At 32.7% G+C, this 26,249-nt stretch overlaps 1 protein-coding gene across 1 annotated transcript; it reads right to left on the bottom strand.

Moving 5' to 3' along the window:
- Nucleotides 1-1,222: 1,222 nt before the first annotated feature.
- On the bottom strand, nucleotides 1,223-18,753 carry LOC148607307 (protein PIF-like). The gene is made up of 11 exons (XM_088544574.1): nucleotides 18,619-18,753; nucleotides 12,636-12,721; nucleotides 8,651-9,196; nucleotides 8,313-8,360; nucleotides 6,258-6,476; nucleotides 5,575-5,784; nucleotides 4,880-5,050; nucleotides 3,629-3,999; nucleotides 3,002-3,107; nucleotides 2,089-2,180; nucleotides 1,223-1,502 (listed from the first exon to the last, which is right to left on the bottom strand). The coding sequence occupies exons 2-11, from the start codon at nucleotides 12,706-12,708 to the stop codon at nucleotides 1,446-1,448; spliced, it is 1,893 nt and encodes a 630-aa protein (XP_088400700.1). The 5' UTR covers nucleotides 12,709-12,721; nucleotides 18,619-18,753; the 3' UTR covers nucleotides 1,223-1,445.
- Nucleotides 18,754-26,249: the final 7,496 nt, after the last annotated feature.

The following is a 26,249-nucleotide window of genomic DNA, read 5'->3' as shown; positions in this document are numbered from 1 at the left end:
CATTTAATTTACCACTTTCTGTCTTTGAGTTCAATTTACCATTTGTTAAAGTTCTAAATACTCATACAATATCTACTAGTACTTAGAAAGTCTCTTAATTTATTCTATAATATACACTCCCGCCACACCGTCAATCGAGAAAACAATGCTCTTGTACAGAACGATAACGGATGTCAAGTATTGCAGCTTGAACTAGAAAGGAGGATATTAAGGATCGTGAACAACAACTTTTTATAACAGTTTTACAGTTTTGCAAATGATATGGGGATGTGCGTACGTGATTTTGACAAGCCATTTTCAAAAATATGGAGGGAGCAACCGTTCGACCCTGGCCACTACATTTGCTGTTCACGATCCTTAAAATCTCCGTTAACTTGACACCCGGTTCTGATCGATCAGTTCACGACCATTATTCTTGGTTGAGTGTGAGTAGGGGGTATATTTGCAGAACTGAACTCGTGAATCAGTGAAATAGAAAATGATTCTAATTAATCATTAAGTTTTTCTGTTTGATTAAATTTCTTATTGTCTTTCTGTAAAGTGTTGTTTTAGTAAAAAAAGTTACATGTTCGATAGTGTATATGTATCATCAAATAGAAATTATTACGTAATATGCAATGCATTTTCTTGCTGCCTTCGCTAATCGTTTGAAATTTGTATTTTAATGTTAACCAATTTGCACCGTTTTTAATCAATTGTTTTGTACATGCATCATATTTCTTTCTTTGTTTCCCTGACATTATCTTCATCCTTACGCTTATGGAGGTAGACCTAGGCTAAAATAACTCTTGAAATCAGTTATGCTTGTGTCATAATCTATTTCATTAAAGTCTGTCAAGCATTCATTTGAATCAGAAGGCTAATCTTAGTAACGTAGATGCTTGTATTACATGAAATTCACATAAACATGTAATAGTGGTTTGTAAAAGTTATGCCCCTTGACCGGGGTATATCTTTTTCTTAAGTAAATGGAATACGGATTAAACCGGGAGTAGCTGTGATTTCAGTCTTTTATACTTTGAGGTATTCACATCAGTTTAAGTCCAAGCATTTTGTTTTTTTACGGACAGATGGGTTGGCAGGAGAATGCTTTGTGACTTAAAAATCTTTGCCATCATCCACATCTGAACTTAGGAAGAGGGAATAAGTTTAATTCAAGGTCAAGGTCGATCTTCCAGTATAGGTTAACCTCTGGAAAAACTTGGGTAACGAAATAAAACTGTTGTATGCTACAAATCTAGTTTATTTACTGGCAAGAATAAAGAATAAATAAAGATACAATAAAATAAAATAAAAATAAAAAAAACACACACAAAAAAAGAAAACAACACAAAACGATTAATTACATGTATAACTACAGAAAAAAAAAACAAGAACAGAAAAAGTATTGATTGTCAGATATCGAATGCTTATAATCACGTGTCCATCATTGCGCCATGAACTGTTTACATCACTCGGAGTGCATCTCGGATACTGTCGGGTATACAGTCGAAGATTTCAATCTGAAAATTAAATTGCATACATTTTAAGACAACTAAAGATACAATATACATATCATGTATATATATAATGGCACAGTAAAGTACAATTAAACCTGATCAAACAAAAACCCTGTTGACCATGGTACGGATTTTCCCAGGTAGAAACACATTTGATCTGAACTGTTTAAAGTTTCTGGTTTAGACAGGTTTCAATGTACTTTTGAAGGTATACAATTTATTTCCTAATTCGTTCATTTAGTGACTGGTATTTTGGATTGCGTCCATCAAAAAGAAAAAAAAAACTGTTTGCATAGTCGTTCTTGTTCTTAGATGTATACCTTGAACAGATCCGAAAAAGATTAAATGCATGTACAAATTCGAGTGAGACTTTTAAAATCTAAAGGTTATAAGTGTAAACATGAAATTTGGAGATTTTCATGTCTAAATTCCAAATATTCTGGGATCAATGTTTTGGTTATAAAAAAACCCAAGATTCACCTTCGAATTTTTTATACCCCTCAAACTCATTTGTAAAGATCTTTATCTTTCGTCACCAAAAACTCTGCTTTTTTATATGATAAAAAAAATACATGTACTTTGTACCTACCCCTTTAATGCTTCCGTCAAGGAACTGAATGGATCCCTTTGTCAGCATAGGACGCCCAAAGATGAAACCTGTTTGTCTCCTTTGGACCCAACCTGTAACAAAGATACACAATAGTAAAACTATGCTTTTGATGCAAATTCTATGTTATCATTGTCAGATTTAACTAAATCTTCTACATAATGTGTACGGGCAGCAGCGGTTCCGGTGAGGGGAGCTCCGGAAGAAATCCGACGTTTGGAAAATGTCATCAGTTTTGTGCAGAATTTGGCCAAAATCAGCAAATAAAAGCCTGGACCACCCCTTTTCAAAATCTCTGGACCCATCCAAAAAGCCTCAACAAATAGCACACGTTCTAAGTATGTACTTCCATTGTATGTCAAAACTAGGTTACTTTAATCTTTCATGTTCTGGAGCTCCTATTCATTGTATTCTTGTGTTCAACTTAAGTTCAAAACGTACTTGAGAAAATTAAATCATTGAAGTAAATCAAAAAGGAGTATGAGTAATCGCATGTACATTTCCTTGCCGAAGTTGATGACTGATTTTGATGACTTAGCATTTTATCAATCGTCCTTGCTATGCCTATTGGCGCATAGGGCAGGGACAAATTTATTCCACTATTCTCGGTCGTTTGCTTTTCTTTCAACAGTACCCCGGGTGAATCCCCTTTCTTTAATTTTATTTTCTATTGTTCGTCGCCATGTTGTTTTTGGGCTACCTCTCTTTCCTTCAGATGTCCATCTAAGGCCTACCTTGATCATGTCGTCTGATGTTCTGCGAAGAACATGACCATGCCATCTTCATCTTTTTTGCACTTGTAAGGTCTCCATGTCTTTGGCGTTTGTTATCGTGTGTAGGTCTTTGTTGGAGACCTTTTCTGGCCAGAAAATGTTTTGATGACTTAACGACTTACCATTAAGCGCTGTAGAGCTTTCTTTGCTGTCGACTTTCATTGCAAAGTTTTGTCCATTGTAGGCATAAACAAGGTCAATGTACCCTTTGTAGCCACTGTTTGATCTCTGAAAACATAATCAAAAGTAAACTAAAAAAAATGCCTTATTTACCACAAAAAAATGTCAATTGTACCTGTACCTCTTTTAATTAGAAATGGTATTAATTTCGCTCTCTATATCGTTCTAATAGATACCTAAATATTTAAGCAGCTGTCTTTGTAAGAATCATGCAAAATCTGAAAAATGTAGTACACCTCAATAATGGCATGATATTTTTTTTTTAAATTAAGTTGTTTTATGGGTCTATATTATGGAATATATAATTATTCAAACCGAATGTTAATTTCTGTTTTCTATGGCATGTCAAACAAAATATTAAAAAATAAAAATATGTAGGCTTTTCACCCATGAATCACATTTTGCATGATTCTTAGCTGAAGTGCTACTTAACAATGTTCGTCTTTATCACCAATTATCGATTGTTTTCTTGCACGATATTTTTTTTGCATTTCAAATTTCCTCTTACTCCCCAAATATTGACTTGATTGCCATATTTTGTCTTACTCGCCAAATTTTGATTTACTCACCACTGATATATAGATCTTCTTTCCTTTTGGTCTATTTGCGGTGTAAAGTTCTCCGATGAAAGTGTACCATCCGTAACTCTTTCTGACCTGTACAGAAATAGAGGCCGAACAGTCATCCCCCTTTATAACCGAATCGGAGTGAAGGCAGTTGATCATAATCTGTTCGGTTTCGGAACCCCTCGTAGAGGTGTATGGTTTTAGTTTTACGCTGAAGGTCACCCCTAAACTATCCTGGAATTCGTGATTGGCGAGCCGCCAAATATTGATGAAGTCTTTATGTTTGAAGGTAATGACATCCCCGGAAGATGAAACTTCAACGTTTCTTGTTTTTCCGTATGACATGGTGGTCTGGCTAACCAAAGCATTGCAATCTAATATAAAAAAAATGATATTAAACAACAGAAATAAATAGACTGAGAATTTGGCGTTCAGGTTATACATGTACATTGTATAAATTTCACCTTCGAAAAATGCATATATTGTGCATGTGAGAAAAGAATAATCAACCTAAGGGAACCAAGATTCTAGCGGAAATCAAAAGAATGTAATCCAGAGACAAAGACCAGACATGGAAAACAGCATAGACCAGGTGCACCGTTAGGGTTAGTGTCCTCTGCTTTTCTAGAAACACCCGCCGAGTTGCTCATAAAAAGTCAAGTCCAGGGTAGACGAAATACGGAAGGAAACTATGACACGTTGAACAAACCAGTTTTCATGGTGCAGATGGATACACCGTAACTTTGCACGAGTTTATATGATGACGACTTGAAAACTTCTGTAGTAATGACTTCAATTCTGTAGCAACACAACCCTATTACAGAAGCCCCATTGTAAAAAAGTCTAGAGCGATGCAAAAGGTTTTGTTTTAAATGAAAAGTGAGAAAATCTGATCGAAATTTTTAATAACTACAGTAAAACTTTCATTTAAAACAACCCGTGGAACCAACAAATATGGTGACTAATACAAAAAATCATGCTACGCGATGCTCGATGTAAAACGACCTGTGGAACCAACAAATATGGTGACTAATACAAAAAATCATGCTACGCATTGCTCGATGTGCACATTCATTCACATTTTTAGAAACGTATTCCATTCATATTTTCAAAAAAGTTCCATACAAAAAAAAATTGGAATTTCAATTATTTCAGATTTAGTACATTTAACTGTGACTCTGAAAGTTTGCACATGTTAACCCTCTTCTAACGTAACTATATATCCAGAGTGTTTGCCCGATCTTTTAAACTTACCAGTAGATTTAGAGATTCCATTTATGTCAAACACGCAGGAACATTTTCTCTCGTCAAAAATTGTTCCAGGGGCACACGATCTAAGTAGTTTCATGGTTTTGGATGAGGATATTTTCAGAATCTGGTAATATTTAGCCGGGTCCTTCTTGTATCCCTCGAACTCGCATAGCCCTAATGATATAGAATATCACATTATAAAAACATTTTCAGACATTTTGCCAAAAGTATCTTACATTTAAATAAATACATGTACTTTTAAGCATAAGTGCAGCACTTCCGATACAAATGCGATCTACCGATTTTATACATGTAAACTGGATTAACTTAATCTGCTTGCATTTAGATTTATTTTTAAGTTATTTTCTGTATATGGTAGAACCTTGGGCTCAATATATGGCACTCGGCTTCATTACATGTATGGTTGTTGTGCATTAATACACATATCGTCTAATCTAAAGTCCGAATCCTGATGCAATTTTGCTTTGTGAAAATTCATATTGATTCGTGTTACAGTACAAAATAAAGCACAAAGATACTTCCGATATCATCCTTACCCTTGGTTTCAAAGGAAAATTGTCTAGTATCTATTTCCTATTTATAACCGACTTCTACTTGAATCATGCACAGATCAACATAATATTGAAACATGTGGTATGTTTTTCTCTGTGTAATACATAATTATGCATTTAGCTTACTTAATTTTTTCTTCTTAGCAGCAGCATCTTCACCACACTCTACGCCAGAACATCCACTCGGTACTCCCACTACGCATGTGGCCCTCTTGTTGTCATAGTAATGACCTGCAGCACAACACTTAGCTTCCGGAATACCTTTGTTACAGTTCCAGTAGGTTTTGCAGCCGATATAAGGTAATGTGTAACCGTCTGATTTTCCCTTGCATATGCCTTAAATAATTAAAAATTAAGACAAGTTTAATTATTTCTTTTACGAATTTTGAAATAGAAAAAAAAATCCATTTTTTTTTAAATTAATATAACATAAAAAATGATATGAGTTAACATATATTGTATATGTTTATATACTGCACGACTGGATATATTGCTTGTGTAACATTCGCACTACACCCTTGAATAAATAGAGCATTTGTTTTGATCAGACTTTCCCAGGTCTCTCCGTATCAGTTTAAATATGCTCGAATTTTAACCTGGGTAAACCGAACAGACTTTATTGTCAAAAAGGTTTCGACAGGTGTCACTGTACACATTTTTTTTAAATAGACATACAAACAAGTAGAATTTAATTGGAAGATATCTAGTTATTCCGAAGACATATGCCTACATTTATATCTGAATGCCTACGCTGTCGTAAGCCCATCAATACAAATACAAATGTGCTTATTCTCTGAAAAAATCCTTACTGTATTTGCATTCAGTATTCTCTGGTTCAACACAGCTAATATCATCCTGCGACCAGAAAGTCCCGTATGCGCACTGTTTTACCGTTGACGTCATAACTTTCACACCTTTTGAGTCTTGGCTTGGATAGCATTGAACGAACTTGGAACAATCATGTTTGTAAGCGTTGTAACCAAAACCATTAGCTATGATACAGCCGTCGCAGAGCGGATCAATAATTACTGTTCAAAGAGTAATAAACATTGTAATTAAAATTTGTTGAAATTAGCTTTCATCTAGCATTTTCTTTCTTTTACAATGTTCATGACAGGAACTTTAATGTTAGAAGGATGGCAATCCAGTTGCGGACACAGTAGGCATCTAAGACAGGACCCCTATTTGTTGTCAAAAAATAGTGTTTGTGAATTTAGTGAAGAAAAGTTTGGCACAGTTGAGCAAATAACTCCCTTTTTTCTTACCCCCTCCCCCACTTGAAACGTCACTTTTAAAAATCTTTGGATACAGGCACTTTCAGGATTTATTTCCTCTCACAATGTTGAAATAGAAATTTTGCCAAATTGTCATGAAGCGTGATTTTCATTAGTATGCAAGGTCAGGTTCCTAGGAGAATCGTTATTGGTAGAAAGAGTAATCAAGGGAACCAAGGCAAGGATTATAGCTGTAATTAAAAGAATGTAATCCAGGGACGAAGACAAGACATGGAAAACAGACATACAACAAAGAATATAAAGCAACGAAAATCATACAAAGTAACAAAAGCAAATGAGCAACTCGGGTTCCACTAAAAACTGGAAGCATGGACCAGGTGCACCGGTAGGGTAAGCGTCCTCTGCTTTTCTAGAAACACCCGCCGAGTTGCTCATAAAAAGTCAAGTCCGGGGTAGACAAACGAAAAAAGGAACACTATGAGTTGAATAAATCAATTTTCATGGAGCAGATGGATACACCATAACGACGCACGAGTTCATGATGACGACCATAACACTTCTATAGTGATGACTTCAATCTTGTAGCAACATAACCCTGTTCCAGAAGCCTCTTTGTTAGAGTTCTAGCGCGATACAAAAAGTCTGCGTAGTTTCGGCAAGCTCTGGCATAACGTATGAGTTGTGATATTAACACTCCATACGCAGGTGCTGAACGGATGTTGCCACAGACGAAAGGAAAGTTGACAATTTTGAATGAAAAGTCATCACGTTTGTCGTAAAGTTTGCTCAATACTTTTCCTTTACCATCGATTTCTAAGTGTAGGTCAAGATATGAGGCTGACTTCACAGTGTCTGTAGTATCATTTATCTCAAGTTCTTTGGGGTAGATGCGATGTATCAAATCCCCGAAATTAGGATTGTTTAAAGATAATACGTCATCTATATAGCAGAAACTGAGATTAAAGATCTAGACAAACGATATTCTTTCTTTCGGATCAGATCAGCTATTAATAAAGTCAGCCTCACAAGAGTGAAGGAATAGGTCAGCAAGTAAATGAGCACAATTTGTTCCCATTGGAATTCCGACCATTTGTTGAAAAACACGCCCACCACAATGGATTAGTATGTTTTCGATTAAAAATTCCAGCATTTTTTAAACATCTTCCTCTGTATATTTAGTAGATGATTTGGAATTATTTCTTACAAAGAATGAGGAATCTCTACCACGAACTACATATTTGTATCTAGGTGTACCATCTTTTTTTGGAAAAACAACGATGTAAAATGTTTTTAAGTCGTGATTTTAACCGAGTATGGGGAATAGAAGTATACAGTGTTGAAAAATCATAGGTTTTAATGCTATTAAAATCAGATAATAGTCTTTTACTGATTGTCTCCAAAAGATCTTTTATCCATCAAAAATAAGGAACACCAAATTGAACATCTCTATATTCTTTACCAGCTTTGTTTCCATATTTTACAATCTACTTTATTGTCTTGCATTGCGAACTTAGTGTGGATAGAACTAGAGAGTTGGGAGTGTCTTTCTTCTGATTCGTTTCGGAATTTGCATGATTTTACACTAATTTTGTATTTTGATATTGAAGATGTAAAGCTATATATACTTACTTTCGTCGGGTTCAACTGGGTATGTTAGCCTTCTGCTTGTTCTCAAAACTGTAAACAATGTAACAATACATTTTAGCCTTGCAAATTAAGAATTCATGTATACGCAAATTGTGTAAAATTGTACTGTTTTTTTTATATTAAAAAAGTAATATTAAACTTTTCTTAATTAAAATACTATGAAATATTTAGTTTTTTTAAGGGAAAAAGTCGACTTGCCAATCAACCAACACAAATGTTTAATTTTGCCTTCGTCATTCCCTTTGCATTTCCTAAAGCCTTAAGAATATTTTACATGATCTGTTTTGTAACTTCATATTTAATTTTTGGGAACAACCTACCATTACATATCAGTTCTTTGATATCTTTTAGGGTTGCTGCGTCTGTAAGCTTATTTATATCTGTAATCGATCTGTACAGGGCTTTACTTCCAGCAATATTTTCCAGCTCTTTTTCTTCATCAGGGCCAGTACCAACTCCAATAGCAATCAGACTGATTCCCTCTTTACGTGCGCTTTCTGCCTCACTTTTGGTAAGGTCAGGGAACTTGGAATCTCCGTCCGATATAATGACCCCAACACGTGCTCGAGATGTCTTTAGTAGTCGTGCCCTCAAATAGGCTAATGCAAGATCCGTTCGTGATGAATTTCTAGGATGTACAAAGGCAGAAATTTTACTTTTGACGTCAGCTGCAATATCCAATGGCTCAAAATAATCGTTTATTTCTGAGCTAGTTACCATGGCACCGACTTGGGCTTTATCTGCGCTGATCTTGAAGGAATCAACTATGTTTAGGGTAAATTGAATCAATTTGGGGAAGTCCCTCCTTTTTATACTCTCTGATCCGTCAATGGAAAACACTACATCACCAGTCTTGTCACATTTTGCTGTTGAAACATTGTAAAAAACATAATCAGTAAACAGTTTGAAGAGCCACAATGCCGTATATAGTCCAGTTGGTCTGATCAAAACGGGCGAGAAAGCGGTCGATCCTAATACTCAGGGGCGTAGCTAAGCCTGTTTTAGTTGTACGCAAAATTACGGCGAGGGGTCTTGGGGGGGGGGGGGTCGCTCAAGGCCCCCAGTGAGTCCGGCAAGGCAAAGCCCTGAGGGAAACTCCTGAATTTTAACGATTTTGGAGGCAGTTTTTCAGAGCCTATACTACGTTCATGGTATGCATATGTGATAAATAACCTTTATTTCATCTTTAAACTGTGTGTTTTTATTTTTGTTACTTTTTCCAAAAGTACGCAGCTGCGTATTTGCGTATAGGCAGCTACGCCTCTGATACTACTTTTTGGTCCGATTCAAGTTCATTGAAAATGTAGGATTTTTACTATTTGCCAAGGTATACTTTATATTTTTTTATATTCTTGATGTTAAATTTGAATTACTTGTTTTTTTTAAAAATCTCTTTGTTCAACAAGACGTCATAATTAGGATAGAAAACGATGTGGTCCATATGAGGTAGCATACAGAACATCATATGGATCGGAAATTTATGTACAAATACATTTATTAAGTTTAGAATTATGGACTTAATTAGAAGGGTTCAAAACAGCAAGTATTTTGAACATATTTTCTTTCGAGACAGATAAATTAGTTTCATCAAACGTTAGCATCTGAATTGCATTTTAATTTAAAAAAAGTGTAACTAACTTGATTAGGTTTAATTATCAGATCGAAAATAATATTATATGTTAATAAATATGTAATTTCATATTGGCCCTGCTATATTGGTTGAGGCGGTCATATTGGTCCCGAGGCATCGACTAGGGCCATTACGACTGTCGAGGTCAATATGATTGAACGAAACCTATAATAGGGCCAATATGAAATTACATATTTATTGACAATTTTATTAACCAACTCAACTAGATAATTTGTAAAACAGTTGTTTTCGTATTTTACCAAGAACATGTAGCTTTATTTGCATTAATCAGTCTTAAATATCTTTTTTGTATAAAATGGAAGATTTTATGTGTTTCTGCAACTTTTAGTCCTGGTGAACAAAGCCTGGTGAATGAAATCCAATTCTAACTCAAACTGGCAGTGTCAAACGACCGGAAGTTATGGTGCCGTATTGGCCCTGGGTAGATCCATATTGGCCCCGAATAGATGCCCTGCTTGTATTCATATCAATTGGTCAGTTTTTGACAAATTTTAACGTATTTTTGGGTAGTTGGTTAATAATCAGTATTATTCATCAGTTGTGTTAAGTATGATCAAGAATTAATGAAAATCAGTTATTGGTCCATTACTTAGAAACAGACTCAATTTGGAAAAAAAACAGGTTCAATAGACTCAGTAAGGACAAGCTCAATAGAGATACTCCACTTCCGGTAGTCGGCAAAATAATCAAGTAGGTTTTTGTAATTTACAATGTAGGAATACTCAGTACGGACAAGCTCAATAGAGATATTCCACTTCCGGTAGTCGGCAAAATAATCAAGTAGGTTTTTGTAATTTACAATGTAGGAATACTCAGTACGGACAAGCTCAATAGAGATATTCCACTTCCGGTAGTCGGCAAAATAATCAAATAGGTTTTTGTAATTTACAATGCAGGAATAGGAATACATCTTTAAAAATGGACAAAAAAGTTATTGAAAAAAATAATGTTACTACTAAAACAATATTCACGTATTTCAGATAATTGACTTAGTAGTAGTCAGTAGTCTTTGTAAGAATCACCCAAACTCCGTAATGTGTGATGCACCCCCCTCCCCCCCCCCCCAAAAAAAAAAAAAAACTACATATTTATATTTTTGTTATTAAGTTCTAACTTGTGATATATATAATAATTCATTCAAATCCGTCAGCTCCTAGGAGATAATCCACATTGAAAATGCAATACTTAGTAGTTTCTATTGTAGTTGAGTGTCATTTACAGTTATCCCCCTTAATTCTGAATTCTACAGTACATTCTATATAAGTTTTTTCTTCTAAGAACTATGGGGGGCACGAAAAGTCACACGTTAATTTCTGTTTACTGCATGTTTACATTTTAAAAACAATATCAAAAATATAAACATGTAGGCTTTTCAACCATGAATCGTAATTTTTACCTGGAGTGCTACTTAAAAAAAGTAGGACAATAAGTACCTTGTTTTTGATAGTTGGTATCAATTTAGAATTTATTATCAGAATTATATTTATTGCTGAAGTTTCTTTAAGGGATTGACCAAGCTTATCATAATCAAATACCCTACCGTGGTATTCTTCCGGAGTAGGAACCATAGGGCTCCACCACAGGAGGCTAAATTGCCCGACCCTGCCCACCTCTCCCTATTTCCAGTGGCAATCAAACTTTGTCGACCCCATTATCCTTGTGTCCCATCCCATGTTTCATTTCATCATCATATCATGTTCATTTTATCAACCATTTCATGTTCATTGCCTGAATACACCTGAAATATTGCTGCTCGGGCGTTAAACCCCAACAACTAATCAATCAATCGAAGAAGTAATGGAATGAACAAAATTTCAATATGTATTTGATGCAATAACCCTTTGTGATGATTCAAGTCAATTTGAAGCCACAAAGGGGGATGAAACAAATAATGGAGATACAGTAAAATGCATTACTCTATTCTTTGGAAACCTGTCGCCTATATTTCTGCTGAGATTACAGAATAAACTGTAGGTATCCGAGGATACGTTTCCCTTAAAATCAGTTTTAGATCAATTCAAGGAGGTACACATAGGGTAAGGGACACAACTCTTAAAAATAATTGAAACGTTTGTATTCAGCATATTATATCAGTCTTATGTAAGTATCTAATTAACATGGATTCATTTTATTCTGCTTCAAACATAAGCTTGAGAGGCTTTCGGGAAATTGAATATGATACAAACATATCACTGATTTCATGAGTTATGTTACTTACCATTGGTCTACCTCCTTAAATCAAAGTGAATGCTAAAAATCACAATATAATTAAATGAAGGTAAACAGTAATGTTTCCTGTTCAAATCCAGTGATGATGACTTTTTATCATCGGGCGTTAATTCGGTTTCTATAAATTTTACCACAGTAGTTGGATACATTTAATAAAGCTTAAGTCAAGAAAAGGGTTTTAAAACCTTGAGTAGGAAACTAGTTCAAACCACATTTTACTGAAGAAGCTCACTCCTAATCTCTTAAGTTTTGTTTATCCTGTGTTTAAATAATTTGTTTTCTTTAATTTGGGTATAAATCTACCTAGAGAGTAATATCAGGGAGCTTGTTTCAAAAAGTAATGAATTTTAAGAAATACCATTACCATATGGAAAATCCTTTGATAACTTAAATAAATAACGCTTCTAGACTACACATGTACTTACCGACGGTTTTAGGAGCAGCTTCCGCAGAATAGAACCCTGCTACCAGTAAGACAAGTAAATGAATCGATGCCATCTTTAGTCTAAATCTACAAAGTTTGATTCTATTTATAACGAACGCTTCATGATTCATTTTTCAGATGTTTGATATTTCATAACATTTCTGAAGAAAATAAAATTCTGAAACTACCTATACACAACGTGAATCTTCGTTTCAGAACATATACTGTAACTGTCGATAAAGGTTTTTTGATTTTATGATAGTGATGCTTAACATTTTGACATTAACGACTAGATAAGTGAACATATTTTTTTGCCCGGATAAAGAAATCATGTACATGTTCCACATAGTAAAGAATACAAAAATCTCTATTTTTGTATCTCATGTACAGTTGTGGTAATAGCAGAGAACGTTTTGAGTATTTGACTCCCCCCTCCATTTTTTAGAGAAAGAAAATTGCGCGAAGTGGCAAATATAAGTATATGATAGACTGGAACCCCTTGTATGAATGTCTACATCGGGACCCCTGCTCTATATGTTCTGTATTCGCCATCTCCACCCAATTTACAACATCTATGACCGACTGTTGTTAATATAGATATCTTAAACTATTGGCAAACAGTGCATACCACTAAATTAATAAAATCAATGAATCAATTGTCGAAAATAAAAGTTGATCCCCATTAGTGGATTATCGCAACATATCTTCAGACTATGTTTGGTTCAAATTCTGCACGAATGTAGGGAACGACGGTACTTCGTGCATTGTATTTTTACAGATTATCAATTTTCTAAAATTTGATGAGAAACAATGAATTAAATAATTTACTAAATCTTATGTTTTGCAGTTTCCAAATAAAGTAAAAAATGATTGATATGAATAAACCTAGTGCTAACCGTTTTATTGACTTTAAGTTATTATTATATTTAACATTAAACAGAGGTACTGTTGATTTAGGGAACGACGACCATTTGATGCTTAAGAAAGGACTTGCAACAAAACAAAACAAACACCCCGAAAAAAGTACAAAAAAATATCAAAATAAGAGTCTTTGCTTAGTTAAGGCTAGACTTGTGCTTCTCAGGTGTACTAATATATTACAAGGATATTATTAAAACTTTTTAACTTTAACTTCTCTGATAAAAACTGAGTGCTGTGCATCTCTCCAGCAACAGTGATTAAATTTGCCAACATTGTATGCAAATAGTAAACAAAATAAAATACTAGTTTCGTTCATTCTTAAATTCATAGAGTGTAGAACGTTTAAAATATGGCCAAAAATTATAACAGCCAAAAAAATCTGTCCTTCCAGATCTGTACTCTGAGTATATAGAAAAAAATAGTTTGCAAAATGTGCACAATTGCAAAAACTTTTTTAAAGAGAAATTGATAATTTTTCATACAAAAAATTGTCTGTCATTAACTGAAATTGTTTGTTTGCAGTCAAGACCATGAAAAAGAGAAATCGGTTATTTAGATTATCAGAAACAGGTATGTGAATTGAAAGAAGAAATTCATCATTTGCTCAAAATATACATTAAAAAAAAACAAAGAAGAATATTCTATTTAAGAATCGTATAGATCACACGCTTAAAGACAAAATATGAGATCGGTCAAATTGTCCTTACACGCTGATTAAATATAAAAAAAATTAAATATTCAATTTTGAAAACAATATTTGACATGTTTCCCTTAATTCATTTCATTTGTATCTAAACGGTCTTGTTTTCGTTGCATTTAATTTAATTTCAGATACGTAATGCACAGAAATAAATAAATGTGGGCGTGGCTTATATATTAAGTAGTGTTTTGATGACATGCACAGTAAATGTAATAATAAGTTAATAAGTACTGAGATAAGAAAATATATCCAAAATATTGTAAATTCATTTTCATTTTTAGAATTACCGTAAAACACGAATATAAATAATAACACATGAAAAACAAACTTTAGATGTAAAGGCAGGGTGATTACCAGCGGCTGCTCGTTAAGTGCTAAAGAGAATACTACGTTTGAAAATTAGAGTTACCGTTCTATTAGTAAGATGCCTCAAGACGGACGGCGCTATCACTACATATCCTCACTTTGCGAGTAGGGGTATGAAAAAAGGACTTTTCCTTCTATGTGTAAATTCCTGACACGGATACATAGCATTATTGAAAATGAAATTGAATAATGATTTTGATGTACACACTCCGTTATCATTTTCAAGATAATTACCAAGTAATAAATGATTTCTTGTTTTTAAAATCAGTTAGAATATTTCTTTGATAGGTCGTTATTAAACAATGAGAAATTTTCAAGTTTCAGTGAGAGAGTAATCAAGGGAACCAAGGTTATAGCGGTAATCAAAAGAATGTAATCCAGGGACAAAGACCAGACATGGAAAACAGACATACACAACAAAGAACATAAAGTAACTAAAATCATACATACAAAATAACAAAAGCAAATGAGCAACTCGGACTCCACAAAAAAAACTGGGAGCATGGACCAGGTGCACCGGTAGGGTAAGCGTCCTCTGCTTTTCTAGAAACACCCACCGAGTTGCTCATAAAAAGTCAATTCCGGGGTAGACAAACGAGATATAACTCAAACTTGAATAAGACGAATCCCTGAAGTATCAAATCAGAGCATTATACCCAAGGAAAGAGAACAAAAACGTCAAGGTCCCACAAATATCACTTTACTGTTGATAGGAAGACCGTGGTATCTTACTCAAATACGATAAGCCAAGACTGATCTTCAGGTAAAACATACAATATATACTAGAAAAAAAAAGAAGCCGTGAGCAATGCTCACTAACTTGATAAATGTAGCCAAACTCCCGCATTTGATACGACACACCTCCATTTTTTTTCATAAAAAACTGAAATAAAATGTACGAGATGCATAATGAGATGCATAATGAATCATGTAATAAAGATTCTGTAAAAGTTAAAAAAATATCAATGTCTTACACTTGTTTTAAAATATGGTACATATATGTTCTTGTTTTAGGATAGAAAATGAAATGCTGACTTGTAGCAAAGGTCAAAATGATTTCTACCATGGTTTTGCAACAAAAGGAAAGGCACCAGAGACGTTTAAAAAATAACTATAAATTAAGAAAATTCGGGTTTGGGTTGCAAAATTACACCCACACCTTTACTAACTGATTGATTAATAAGTTTGATTTAAAAATAATTTTATCAACGATATGGTTTAATTAAAAAAACTTTATACATAACACTTGTATGGTATGGCAAAGATACACTTTCCATTTTAGTTTGGGGATTGGTAATGGAGAAAAGGAATGGCAAATCGGTTGGATAATGCTGTTGAATGGGAAATAATTGGGAAGTCAGTTTTAAAATACTTTTTCATAAGAAAATAATGTTGAATCTTATGACAGAAAACATATTGAAGATTATAAAAAGACAAAACTGTAGTTGATGTAATAATTAAAAATGTAATAAATCCTATGGGTATAAAAATGGGTAATTGGAAATTTCCATTAGAAAGGATTTCACTGATTCTACTCCTCGCCCATTGGGAATGAAGGGTAGCGAAGACGATAAATATCAGTTGCTTCCATTCAAGAGGAATAATCAAGGGAACCAGGATTTCGGCGGAAATCAAAAGAATGTAATCCAGGGACAATGATTAGCCAGGAACACTTAAACACACAACCAAGAACAAAAAATAACCAATATAATATGTACACAGAAACAAAAGCAAATAAGCAACTCGGACTCTATGGCAATAGATTCATAAGCCAGACCTCATAAAAGCATTAAATACAGTAATTGTAGATGTTATGTAGAGGAGAACGTTAGTGACATGTCATTTGTTTCTTGAACACTTAAAGTCCAGTTTATTCACCCTCACATATTTTTTCTTAAACTACAAATGGTCATTTTGGATTTAATCAATCACAAACTATTGATTAAAGTAATTTACTTATGATTATTTCAATGACTATACTTAAATATATGATGGTCGAAATTTCTTTGTTTATAAGTGATAATATAATTTTATTTAAGGAATCTAAGTAAAAAAGGAGCAATAGAGTTGTGCAATAACCCCATATGTTCAATATTCAATTGATGAATTTATTTACGTGAAGCCAGACTTACAAAAAGTTTGTCTTAGTGACAAAAATAGAAACAATATTTCTTTGTTTTTAAAAAGTGAAATCTCTGAAACAGTTGAGGTGATGAGGATCCACTTGATAATGGAACAAGTTTAGCGGTGGAAACACTGTATTAAAGTATTGTGAAAATTATGTAACATTTTAAAGTTATGACGATTTATTAGCGCCTTAAGACTGGGTAAAACATTTTGTATAAAACATCTAAAAAGAATCAAAATCGTGATACTGACAAACGAGCAAACGTTAAAACTCCATTTCATGCAAGTTTAAATGTAAAATAACACTTATTATTACTTTTTTCCGATATGCTGTACACGTGACGTATTAAGTATTAAAATAATCAATATGTCATGCAATTTTTGTAGTAAGGAAGTGATGTTGATTTATTTTAACTAAACCTGTGCTGTTGATATTTTAAGAACGCATACATAGAAAGATTAATATTCTGAAATAAAGAAGAAGGGGAGATAAAGGGTTTCATTGGTCTTGAATGCTACTGAAAATTCAACTGAAAATAAACCATAAAACGTTGAATGATTTATTTGTGAAGTTGGAGACTTGAATCCACCATAAATGAAGAAACATGACAACTTCTGGTTTGCATTGATGGGCCAGAAAAAAGATGGTTTTACTTTGTTTTCACTTTCTTATCATATATATTTATACATCTTATCACATATATATCACAAGGAAAATGTATCCACATCCAAAAAAGAGTAACATATTTAATTAATACATATATTAGCACATAGTATATCATATACGAAAATAAAGAAAAAAATGGGTGTGTACATAGTTTTCTGGATGTAAATTTGTCTAAATAAAAAAAAAGTTTACAAATTCCCATCAGATTTTGCTAAATGACGTCAAATTATGGCATTATATTGACGTCATTTCAAAGAGATATGATGCAACTTATTGTTCCTTATATTAATACATTTTACTTAAATATGAGCAGCTTTTATGTTATTATAGAGAATTTTATATTTTAGGCAATATTATAGCTGAATGCCCTTACACATTTAAACAAGAACAATCATATTTGAAAACGTATGTCAATATAAGAAGCCAAATCCAGGACTAAGGTAAATCACGATGATTTAATATTTCAAATGTAAGAAATCCTCCAAATTTCGGAAGTAGAAAATAATGAAATTTTGTTTTAAAGATATACTAGTATGATTTTTACTTAATTGAATCCTGTTTAATATAAGGTTGTGTTATTAATAATCTGGTTGAGGCGTAAGGCTTTTATTGTTTCCTTTAACAGTAACACCTTTTATTACATAAAACTAGAGACCAATCTCGTTAAAATTTTAAGTGATTATTTTCAGTTGTGTATGTTGTTAATAGTTAAAATTCTTAGAAAATTATACAAGAAAGTTGTTGAAATATATTTATTTATTTATTTTATTTTTTTTTTTTGGGGGGGGGGGGGCGGGGGTTAAAAATATAATTTAATCTGTTACAAGCTTTCTTAAAAAATTGGAAACACACATACACAACAAATTTTGAATGTGATGTAATAGTGCAGTAAGAACCTTTATTGATGATTCGTCCAACATTATGTAGGTGATGTAACTGGCTAGGTATGAAGAACAACATCCCCTCTAAATCTTCACGGCGTAGTTTTACTTTACGCTTAACAGTTTGCCTGAATTTTACTTTGAATTTCATGTAGCCAATATTTTATGAGTAAACGTATATGTACACCTACAACTTTTGTATATAATTTTGTAATATCCATGTGATTTTAGACTTATTTGGACATAAAGTTTGCGTTAAAGTACATACCAAAAACGTAAATCAATTAAAAAAAATCATAACAAAGATAAAACAAAAACTCACCAGACCGTCTCCTTGTTACGTACCACGCTTCTGTTTCCAATGTACTGTGGAAATTAAAATGAAATATTAAACTCTTTTATCTTGTTTCAGCCTTTGTCACGTATATTGCATGTTAAAATGATATCAGTTAATATATAATTAATCTATATTGTTATATGTGTTGCTATTAATTTCATTGGTTGAAAATACTTCCTGCTTTGCAAGAACGTGCATTTGTAATGAGAAAATCAATAAGAATGTCACAGTGGACCGGGGGGGGGGTGTTGAAATATTGAAATATATTTGGCAATTGCTTAAGCTGATACTTCAAATCCTTGGCAATGTTTTACTTAAACATTGTTATTTAAACATTACATGATGATTATACTTTCTTAAGGAGGTAGACCTAGGGTAAGGGACATAACTCATGAAGTCAGCGATATGTTTGTATCATATTCAATTTCACCAAAGGCTATCAAGCTTTACAATAATGCTATAACAAGTTGAAAATTATTCTTATGTACAAAATGAAACAAGCATCTATTACTTGACCTTTTGTTGAACCGTAATTTTTTAATAAAAAAAGATATATGCTATGCTATTCTACAACCGCTTTATAGCGAATGGTATATAACGATTAAAATGTTCGTCTTTCATTTTTTTCCATTTGGCTATTACACTATCACACTTTTGATCCATGAACTTCTGTTAAACCGTTAAAACAAATTCTATAAAACTCAGATTTTCATAGACGTAATATCTAACTTACTATTAAACTGATTCCGAATGTCCGTTTTGATTATTCGGTATTCTTAACTTTTCGATTTATTTTTTAATAATCTGAGTGATTATTAAGAATACCATAATGCATTCCTTTACCTTGTTACCATACTTAATAGGTGCAGCCCCGTGTGACGTACTGTTTCCCTTAGGCAAAATCCGTTCTTCCCATTCAGAAAAGGCCCATCCCTTTGTCCCATTCCCAATGTTTCATTCTACGTTTGATTTTAAATTCGTGACATATGTAATAAACATGATACTGAAATATTGATTATTACAATTTATTTCTAACATTATTTTGCATAAAGAATTGAAGTATGGTTTACATTCAGTGTTCCCAATCTCTCGTTTCCCATGCCCGATCCCCATTTAAACGCCACTTTATCTAATTCACCATGCCCTCTACCACATAACCCATAAAATACGCCACCCAGGTAGTGTACTTATTTTGTATCAACAAATTAACAGAACTACTTGGCTACCTTTGGGATTTTTTTAGGCAATACCACTTGGTACTATGTGTTTGTCAAAGGAAATAGGATTTGTTTTCCTTTTTCTATACCTTACTTTTATTTGTCATCAGAAATAGTTACCGGAGCACTTGATGTCACTGAGTTCATATTGATAATGCTATAATGTATTGTGTGATGTACTGTTTCCCTTATCTTCAGGTTTTATACGAAATCTGTTTAATTTAACTCGCTGTATGTAAATTGTCTCCGTTTCCTGTGTTCACGTTAAGGCCATGTTTTTAGATTATGGTGTTTTTGAAATCATCTGTTTAATTTAACTCGCTGCTACATTTTGTATGTAAATTGTCTCCGTTTCGTTTGTTCACGTTAAGGCCATGTTTTTAGATTTTGATGTTTTTGAAATCATTCTTCTGCTGACCTTTGGTTACATTTTTCCAAAGTATTAATCATACTGAGGTACCCTTTGTCTGTATAGTCTATATTTATTTAGTATTTTCTGTATTTCATATCACAAAAATTGTTTGGATAATATTTAATGAACATGTCTGAAAGCATGTCTACAAACTGATAGAGATAACACTGATTGCATTATGCATCAATAATCTTACTGACGTGAAAATTAGCCAGCGCACGAAAAACTATGTTGCGTGTTTATGACTCAAATATGACAGACAAAAACCCTGACAAAGAAGGGGAGCTGTTGTGTTGTTTACATGACTAAGGTCTCACTAACCACTTCTAACGTTTCTATTACTTTACATGTTAAAAAATAATTTTCAAAGTCTCACTGTGAATTCCCAGGACAAATGACATCTTAAAGCTGCATACCGTTGCGAAGCTTGGAAAATAAGGCTTCCAAAATCATTATGCTAATGGTACGATCATAGTAGAAATTCTTCACAAAATTTACTTGAATAAATAATACTGATAATCCACATTTTTACCTGTTCTGCTAACTGACAGCATGGAGGCAAATTACTCACACATGTAAACAATATTCATACACTTTTGTAGTTAATTACATATATGATTTTAAAGTACACATTCTCAGCTTTATTTTGACTACTTTTAATCATAATACACACAAATAATGCACTTACAATGCATATGTCTAGGTTCAGTGTGTTTTTGGTACTACACAGGGGGGTGGCCATTTGACCCGGAAGTGGTTAGTGAGACCTAAATATATCGTAACAAAAACTTGATAAAACAGATTGTCTTAAAATATTTCATTTGTTAACGAAGGCAACAATTAGTCCCTGCATTGAAATGTATCACAGAAATGTATCACTCGACGAAGTGTTTTTCCTCAGTTCGGTCAAATTTACACATTTTAACAATATTTTACACTTTTCTATTCATGTTCTGGCTATATGACCTGCACATATAAGTTTTGTAAGCAAATAAAGCATAAATTTTACGCATGATTATGCAATATCCATATAGGATGAACACATTTTATTTTTTGTTGGCTTTTCAATAACCAAAATTTCGTTAATTATCCTTAGTAAGAAAAACACAGTACTTAAGTACAGATCTGCCTTAAACTAAGGTAGAGGTCTATAATAAGTGATTCATACATTTCTTAATCCGGAATGTTTTATATTGGAAATCCGTCTGCAGGCCAATAAAATGTAAGTACAAATAAAAGTAGTCCATCGAAGGTGTCAAGTAGCAATCCATAAAAGATTTATGCAAAATGAGATTCATAAAAGCTACATAGTTTTATTTTTTGTGCTGTGTTTAAAATGTCATAGTTAACAGAAAATAATATGTGGCTTTCCATTTACATGTAACCGTTTTTCATAGAAGATAAAAAATATATAGAATGTAAATTATCATAACTATTACCGGTAATTTAGCATTATCTAACATTAGCGTACACAATTCAAACTTAAAATGGAAACAGCCAGGAAAAACGCTATAAGGTTGAATAATATATATTTATGCGAAAGGTGAAATGCAGGTCAAAACATGACCAACTTCGCTTGAACTTGAAGATTCTCAAATGATTATTTATACGTTTACTAGGGTAAATGCGTGTTTATGTCAGGGATGTGCATTTACTTTTGTTTCCTTGTAGGTGTAATTATGCTTATTATATGTTCTTAGTAATGTATGTCCGTTTTCCCGTCTAGTCTTTGTGTTCTTTCTTGTACATGTCTTTTTTTCTTTGGATAATATTTCGTTGGATTACCATTAGAATCCTGGTTCCCTTGGTTTCCATTCAATGAATACGATATAATATTAATTGATTTTTATACAATTAAGTTTGAAAGAAGGCCCATTGTATTTTGTTTTCTCGATAAGTCAATGTTAGTTTTTATAATTTTGAATTTACACATTGCAATATTTCCAGAATATTCAGTTCTAAACAAACGATTTACTTGAGTAGAATATAATATCGATATACATGTATGATCATTCCGTGTTATTCGTTTTAAAATTCTCTAGACATATATTTTCATAATTTCCATAATTAATAAATTAAAGGGTTGTTTGTTGCAGTTGTCAGAAAGTTTTGGGAAAAGTTTTTATAACTTCCTAATGAAGACTGTAACTCGAATTAAGTTTTATTTGAACTTCAAGTTCGAGCTTCTTCTCACCAAAAATAGTTTCATTGCATTCACAGACTTAATGTACCTCTCTAAACTTATTTTAATAAGGCTTCTGGAACAGGGTTGTGTTGCTCCAAGATTGAAATCATTACTATATAAGTGTTATGGTCATTGTCAAGAATTCACTAATCGCTAAATTGCGGTGTCCATCTGCACCATTAGATTCGATTTCCTCCTGTGTCTACTCCGGACTTGACTTATTATGAACAACTCAGCAGATTTTTCTAGACAAGCAGAGGACGTTTACCCTACCGGTGCACCTGGTTCATGCTCGCAGGTTTTAGTGGAGTCCTAGTTGCTCATTTACTTTTGTTGCTTTGTATGTATTATTTTGGTTTGGTTATGTATGTCCGTTTTGTCTGTTTGGTCTTTGTCCTTGGATTACATTCTTTAGATTTTTGTTAGAATCTTGGTTCCCATGATTATTCTTTCAAATCATTGCATGAATGAGTAGATAAATAATGACAAATTTCTAAATACTAACTATCTAATCAAAAGTATACAGTCGAACCTTATTACGTCGAAGTCGAAGGGACAATGCAAACATTGTCGAGTTATACTTTGTAGATGCGTTTTCTGTTTGAAATAGTCTAAATAATTTGATTCATAAAAAAACTCGGGTACAAAAATTATTTCAACTAAATTAGAAAAAAAATCATGAAGAAAGGAGAAATCCTTTAACCAAATCACATTTGCCTTATGTCAGTTTATATCTTGTGTTTTTCACCAAAGACATTTACTGTATATTCCACAAAATAAAGACATTTTCAAGATTCGATTGTCAAATCTAATACACGATATTTAAACAATCCCTATCAAATCTTCAAATTAACTAGGACATTTCTATTGTGTGTCGTTTATAGAAGAACAATAACAAACAAATGAATTTACGATTTGATACCCCAGCATATCAAATTTTGCATATTTTTGTAATCTATACATTTCTTAAACATGTCACATTTTAAAATGCTAAAATCCATTTCAAAGCTGCATAATGGTCAATTGTGACCGACAACATTATTTTACAACGTGTATAACACATAAATATGATACAAGTCGCTCATTTTGTTCTTTCAAATTTCCTTATCATTACTAACTTTTTACTTGCTGTTCCTTATGTTCTAATTTTATATTGTCTTGCAAGAACCAAGTCATTCATCTTGGAGTCTGAGGTTAGCATGCTCATCCGTCACGAACACCCAAGTTAACCATAAAATATGTTTAAAGAATGTAGGCCTAGGGTAAGGGACACAACTCTTACAAATCATTGGAACATTTGTGTTACCATTTTACATCAATAACATTTAAGCAACAAAGTGACTTTGACTGATTTTATTCTGTTTCAAAGCGAGGCTTGGAAGGCTTTAGTGAAATTGAATATGATACAAACATATCACTGATTTAAAGAGTTATGTCCCTTACACTAGGTCTACCTCCCTAACTTCTTTCTTGCATGTCATATGATTTTTGATTGTGATTATAGTCATTGTTGATGTGACTTTCGGTTGAATTATTCCTACTTATTTACTTGTTAAAGGAAAAATGTCTAATTGTACACATATATGTATGTTTTTGTCGAAGGTTTATCGATTGGTTATACTTGTTTGTTTTGAGCACCCAAATGAAAATTGGACGTGTTCTAAACTGTTCACATTTTATATTAGGCAGGCGTATCATGTTAGAGAATGCCTTTGAATAAATTGATACATTTTTTAAATTGATAATGACTTCTACACTTTAAATAAATAAGATGTTTTTTTCCTTATAATGTACTTACTTATTGCCCACAATACCGGCTAGCATGTAAGGCAGCAAAAAATGGTCCTCTAATTATGCCGATTTTTATAATTAAAAAAAATAACTTTAAGACGCGTGCTATAAACATTTTATGTTGATAAATATACAAAACTAAAAAGATCCCTACTCTATATTCCGCTTGGTATTACAACTTAACGTCCAATCAGACTGAAATCTTGGTCGCAGTGCTTCTTAGATCAATGGTTAAATTTGCATTGCATATTATTTTGAGGAATCTGTCTAAACGAATGATGTTTTATTTTCAAAATGCTTTCCGAAAGAAGATTAAAATTTGCTATTTTAATCACGTTTTCATTTATCATGATGATCAAATCAACATCTGAATCTGTTTCATAAGAGCAAGATTATGTTATTAACTAATTTGAAAGTTTAAATTGCATTAAAGACACTTTAAATACATGCATAAATTCGATGTCTTAAATTAACGATAAAAAGTAAAGCATTAAAGACACTTTAATTACATGCATAAATTCGATAAGTCGCAAATTAACGATAAAAAGTAAAGCATTAAAGACACTTTAATTGTACATTTGCTTAATCTTAAATTAAAGATAAAAAGTACAATATGTCTGCATGAAAAACGCAGTGATGATAAAGAGAAAGTAACATTGAAAGTGGCACACAAATTCAAACATGTTTACTCGTGTAACATACACTAAAAGAAAAACAATTTTCGGAACAAATAATTTTTTTTTTAAGAAAAATGTAGATAATGAATACATGGATTGCCTACTTGATATTATGTGATTATGTTCATATGCAAAACATTACTAACTTCAACCCACATAACTAGTTTCTTGAATATTTTCAATAGAATCCAAACCGAAGAAAAGGAAAACTGGAGGATACCGTCTTGAGGTTATACAACTTTTTAATCGGAAAAATATTTATGATTCTTTTGAAAAATTCATTGACATGAATCAGTGCTTGAGTAAACAATTAAGGGTACAATGATTTGTAGGTAATCGTTTTCAAGTGTGTCTTGCTTACTATTTCCTTTGTATGTCTTCATACAATATTATTTTTTATTATTGAAAGTAGCACGGAATATGCTATAAAATATGAAACGAAAATCATAACAGACATTTAATTCTTTTGTTGATATGCTTATTTGTTAATAGAATTATTTTTTTTAAGTCATTCATCAGTTTTATTTCGGAGGGAGATGGCAAATAAAAGTACTGAACATGACAATGTTGCTAGTAGCAAATCGTGGTCGAATAACAAAATAAATCAAGTACACAGCAGGCAATAGTTGATACATGGTAGACATTGAAATATAATATATATAAAAATATAATAATGAACCGAATATGTTGAAAATAGTATCCGTTGATATTTACAGAACTTCTTTCTTTACCTTTCGTTTTCAAATCGCACTTAGAGTGTCACGCATGGTCTGTGTGATGCAGTCGTAAATTTTCAACTGAAAATGAAAATGAAATAGTACTTACATGTAATTGCAATCAAATCCACCCACACAAAAAAAAAAAAAAAAAAAAAAAAAAAGAAACATTTTATCAAATCAGGATCTAATGGGCGGGTCGACTACATTGATTGAGATTTTTGTTATAATACCTTATATCTATTTGTGCGTATTTGCATGTATTTGGTGCAACGTTTCATAGTGGGCGATGGTTAGTGAACCTATTAGAGTAATCAAGAACCAGATTTAAGCGGAAATAAGAATATATATATCAAGGATAAAGACTAGACAGAAAAAAAGGACACATACAGCAAGTTTCATGTCACAACAAAAATAAAACGTACAAAGAAACAAAGGTAAATGAGCATACTGAAAACTGGATGCATGAACCATGTGCACCGGCAGGGTATAAGAATGGAAAGTAAACTGAGAACGTGAGTACATTTTTATGAAGCTAAATGGAAAGGTAGGCGAAGGAAACGCTAGATTTAAAAATAATAAACCTAGTCTTATGAAGTTTTCTGAATATATTGTCTT

Source organism: Perna viridis, chromosome 9, assembly GCF_037379345.1.
Source record: "Perna viridis isolate PV_CMFRI_1.1 ecotype Kerala chromosome 9, ASM3737934v1, whole genome shotgun sequence".
Classification (NCBI taxonomy): Eukaryota; Metazoa; Mollusca; class Bivalvia; order Mytilida; family Mytilidae; genus Perna; species Perna viridis.
This window is presented reverse-complemented; position numbering and strand designations above follow the sequence as displayed.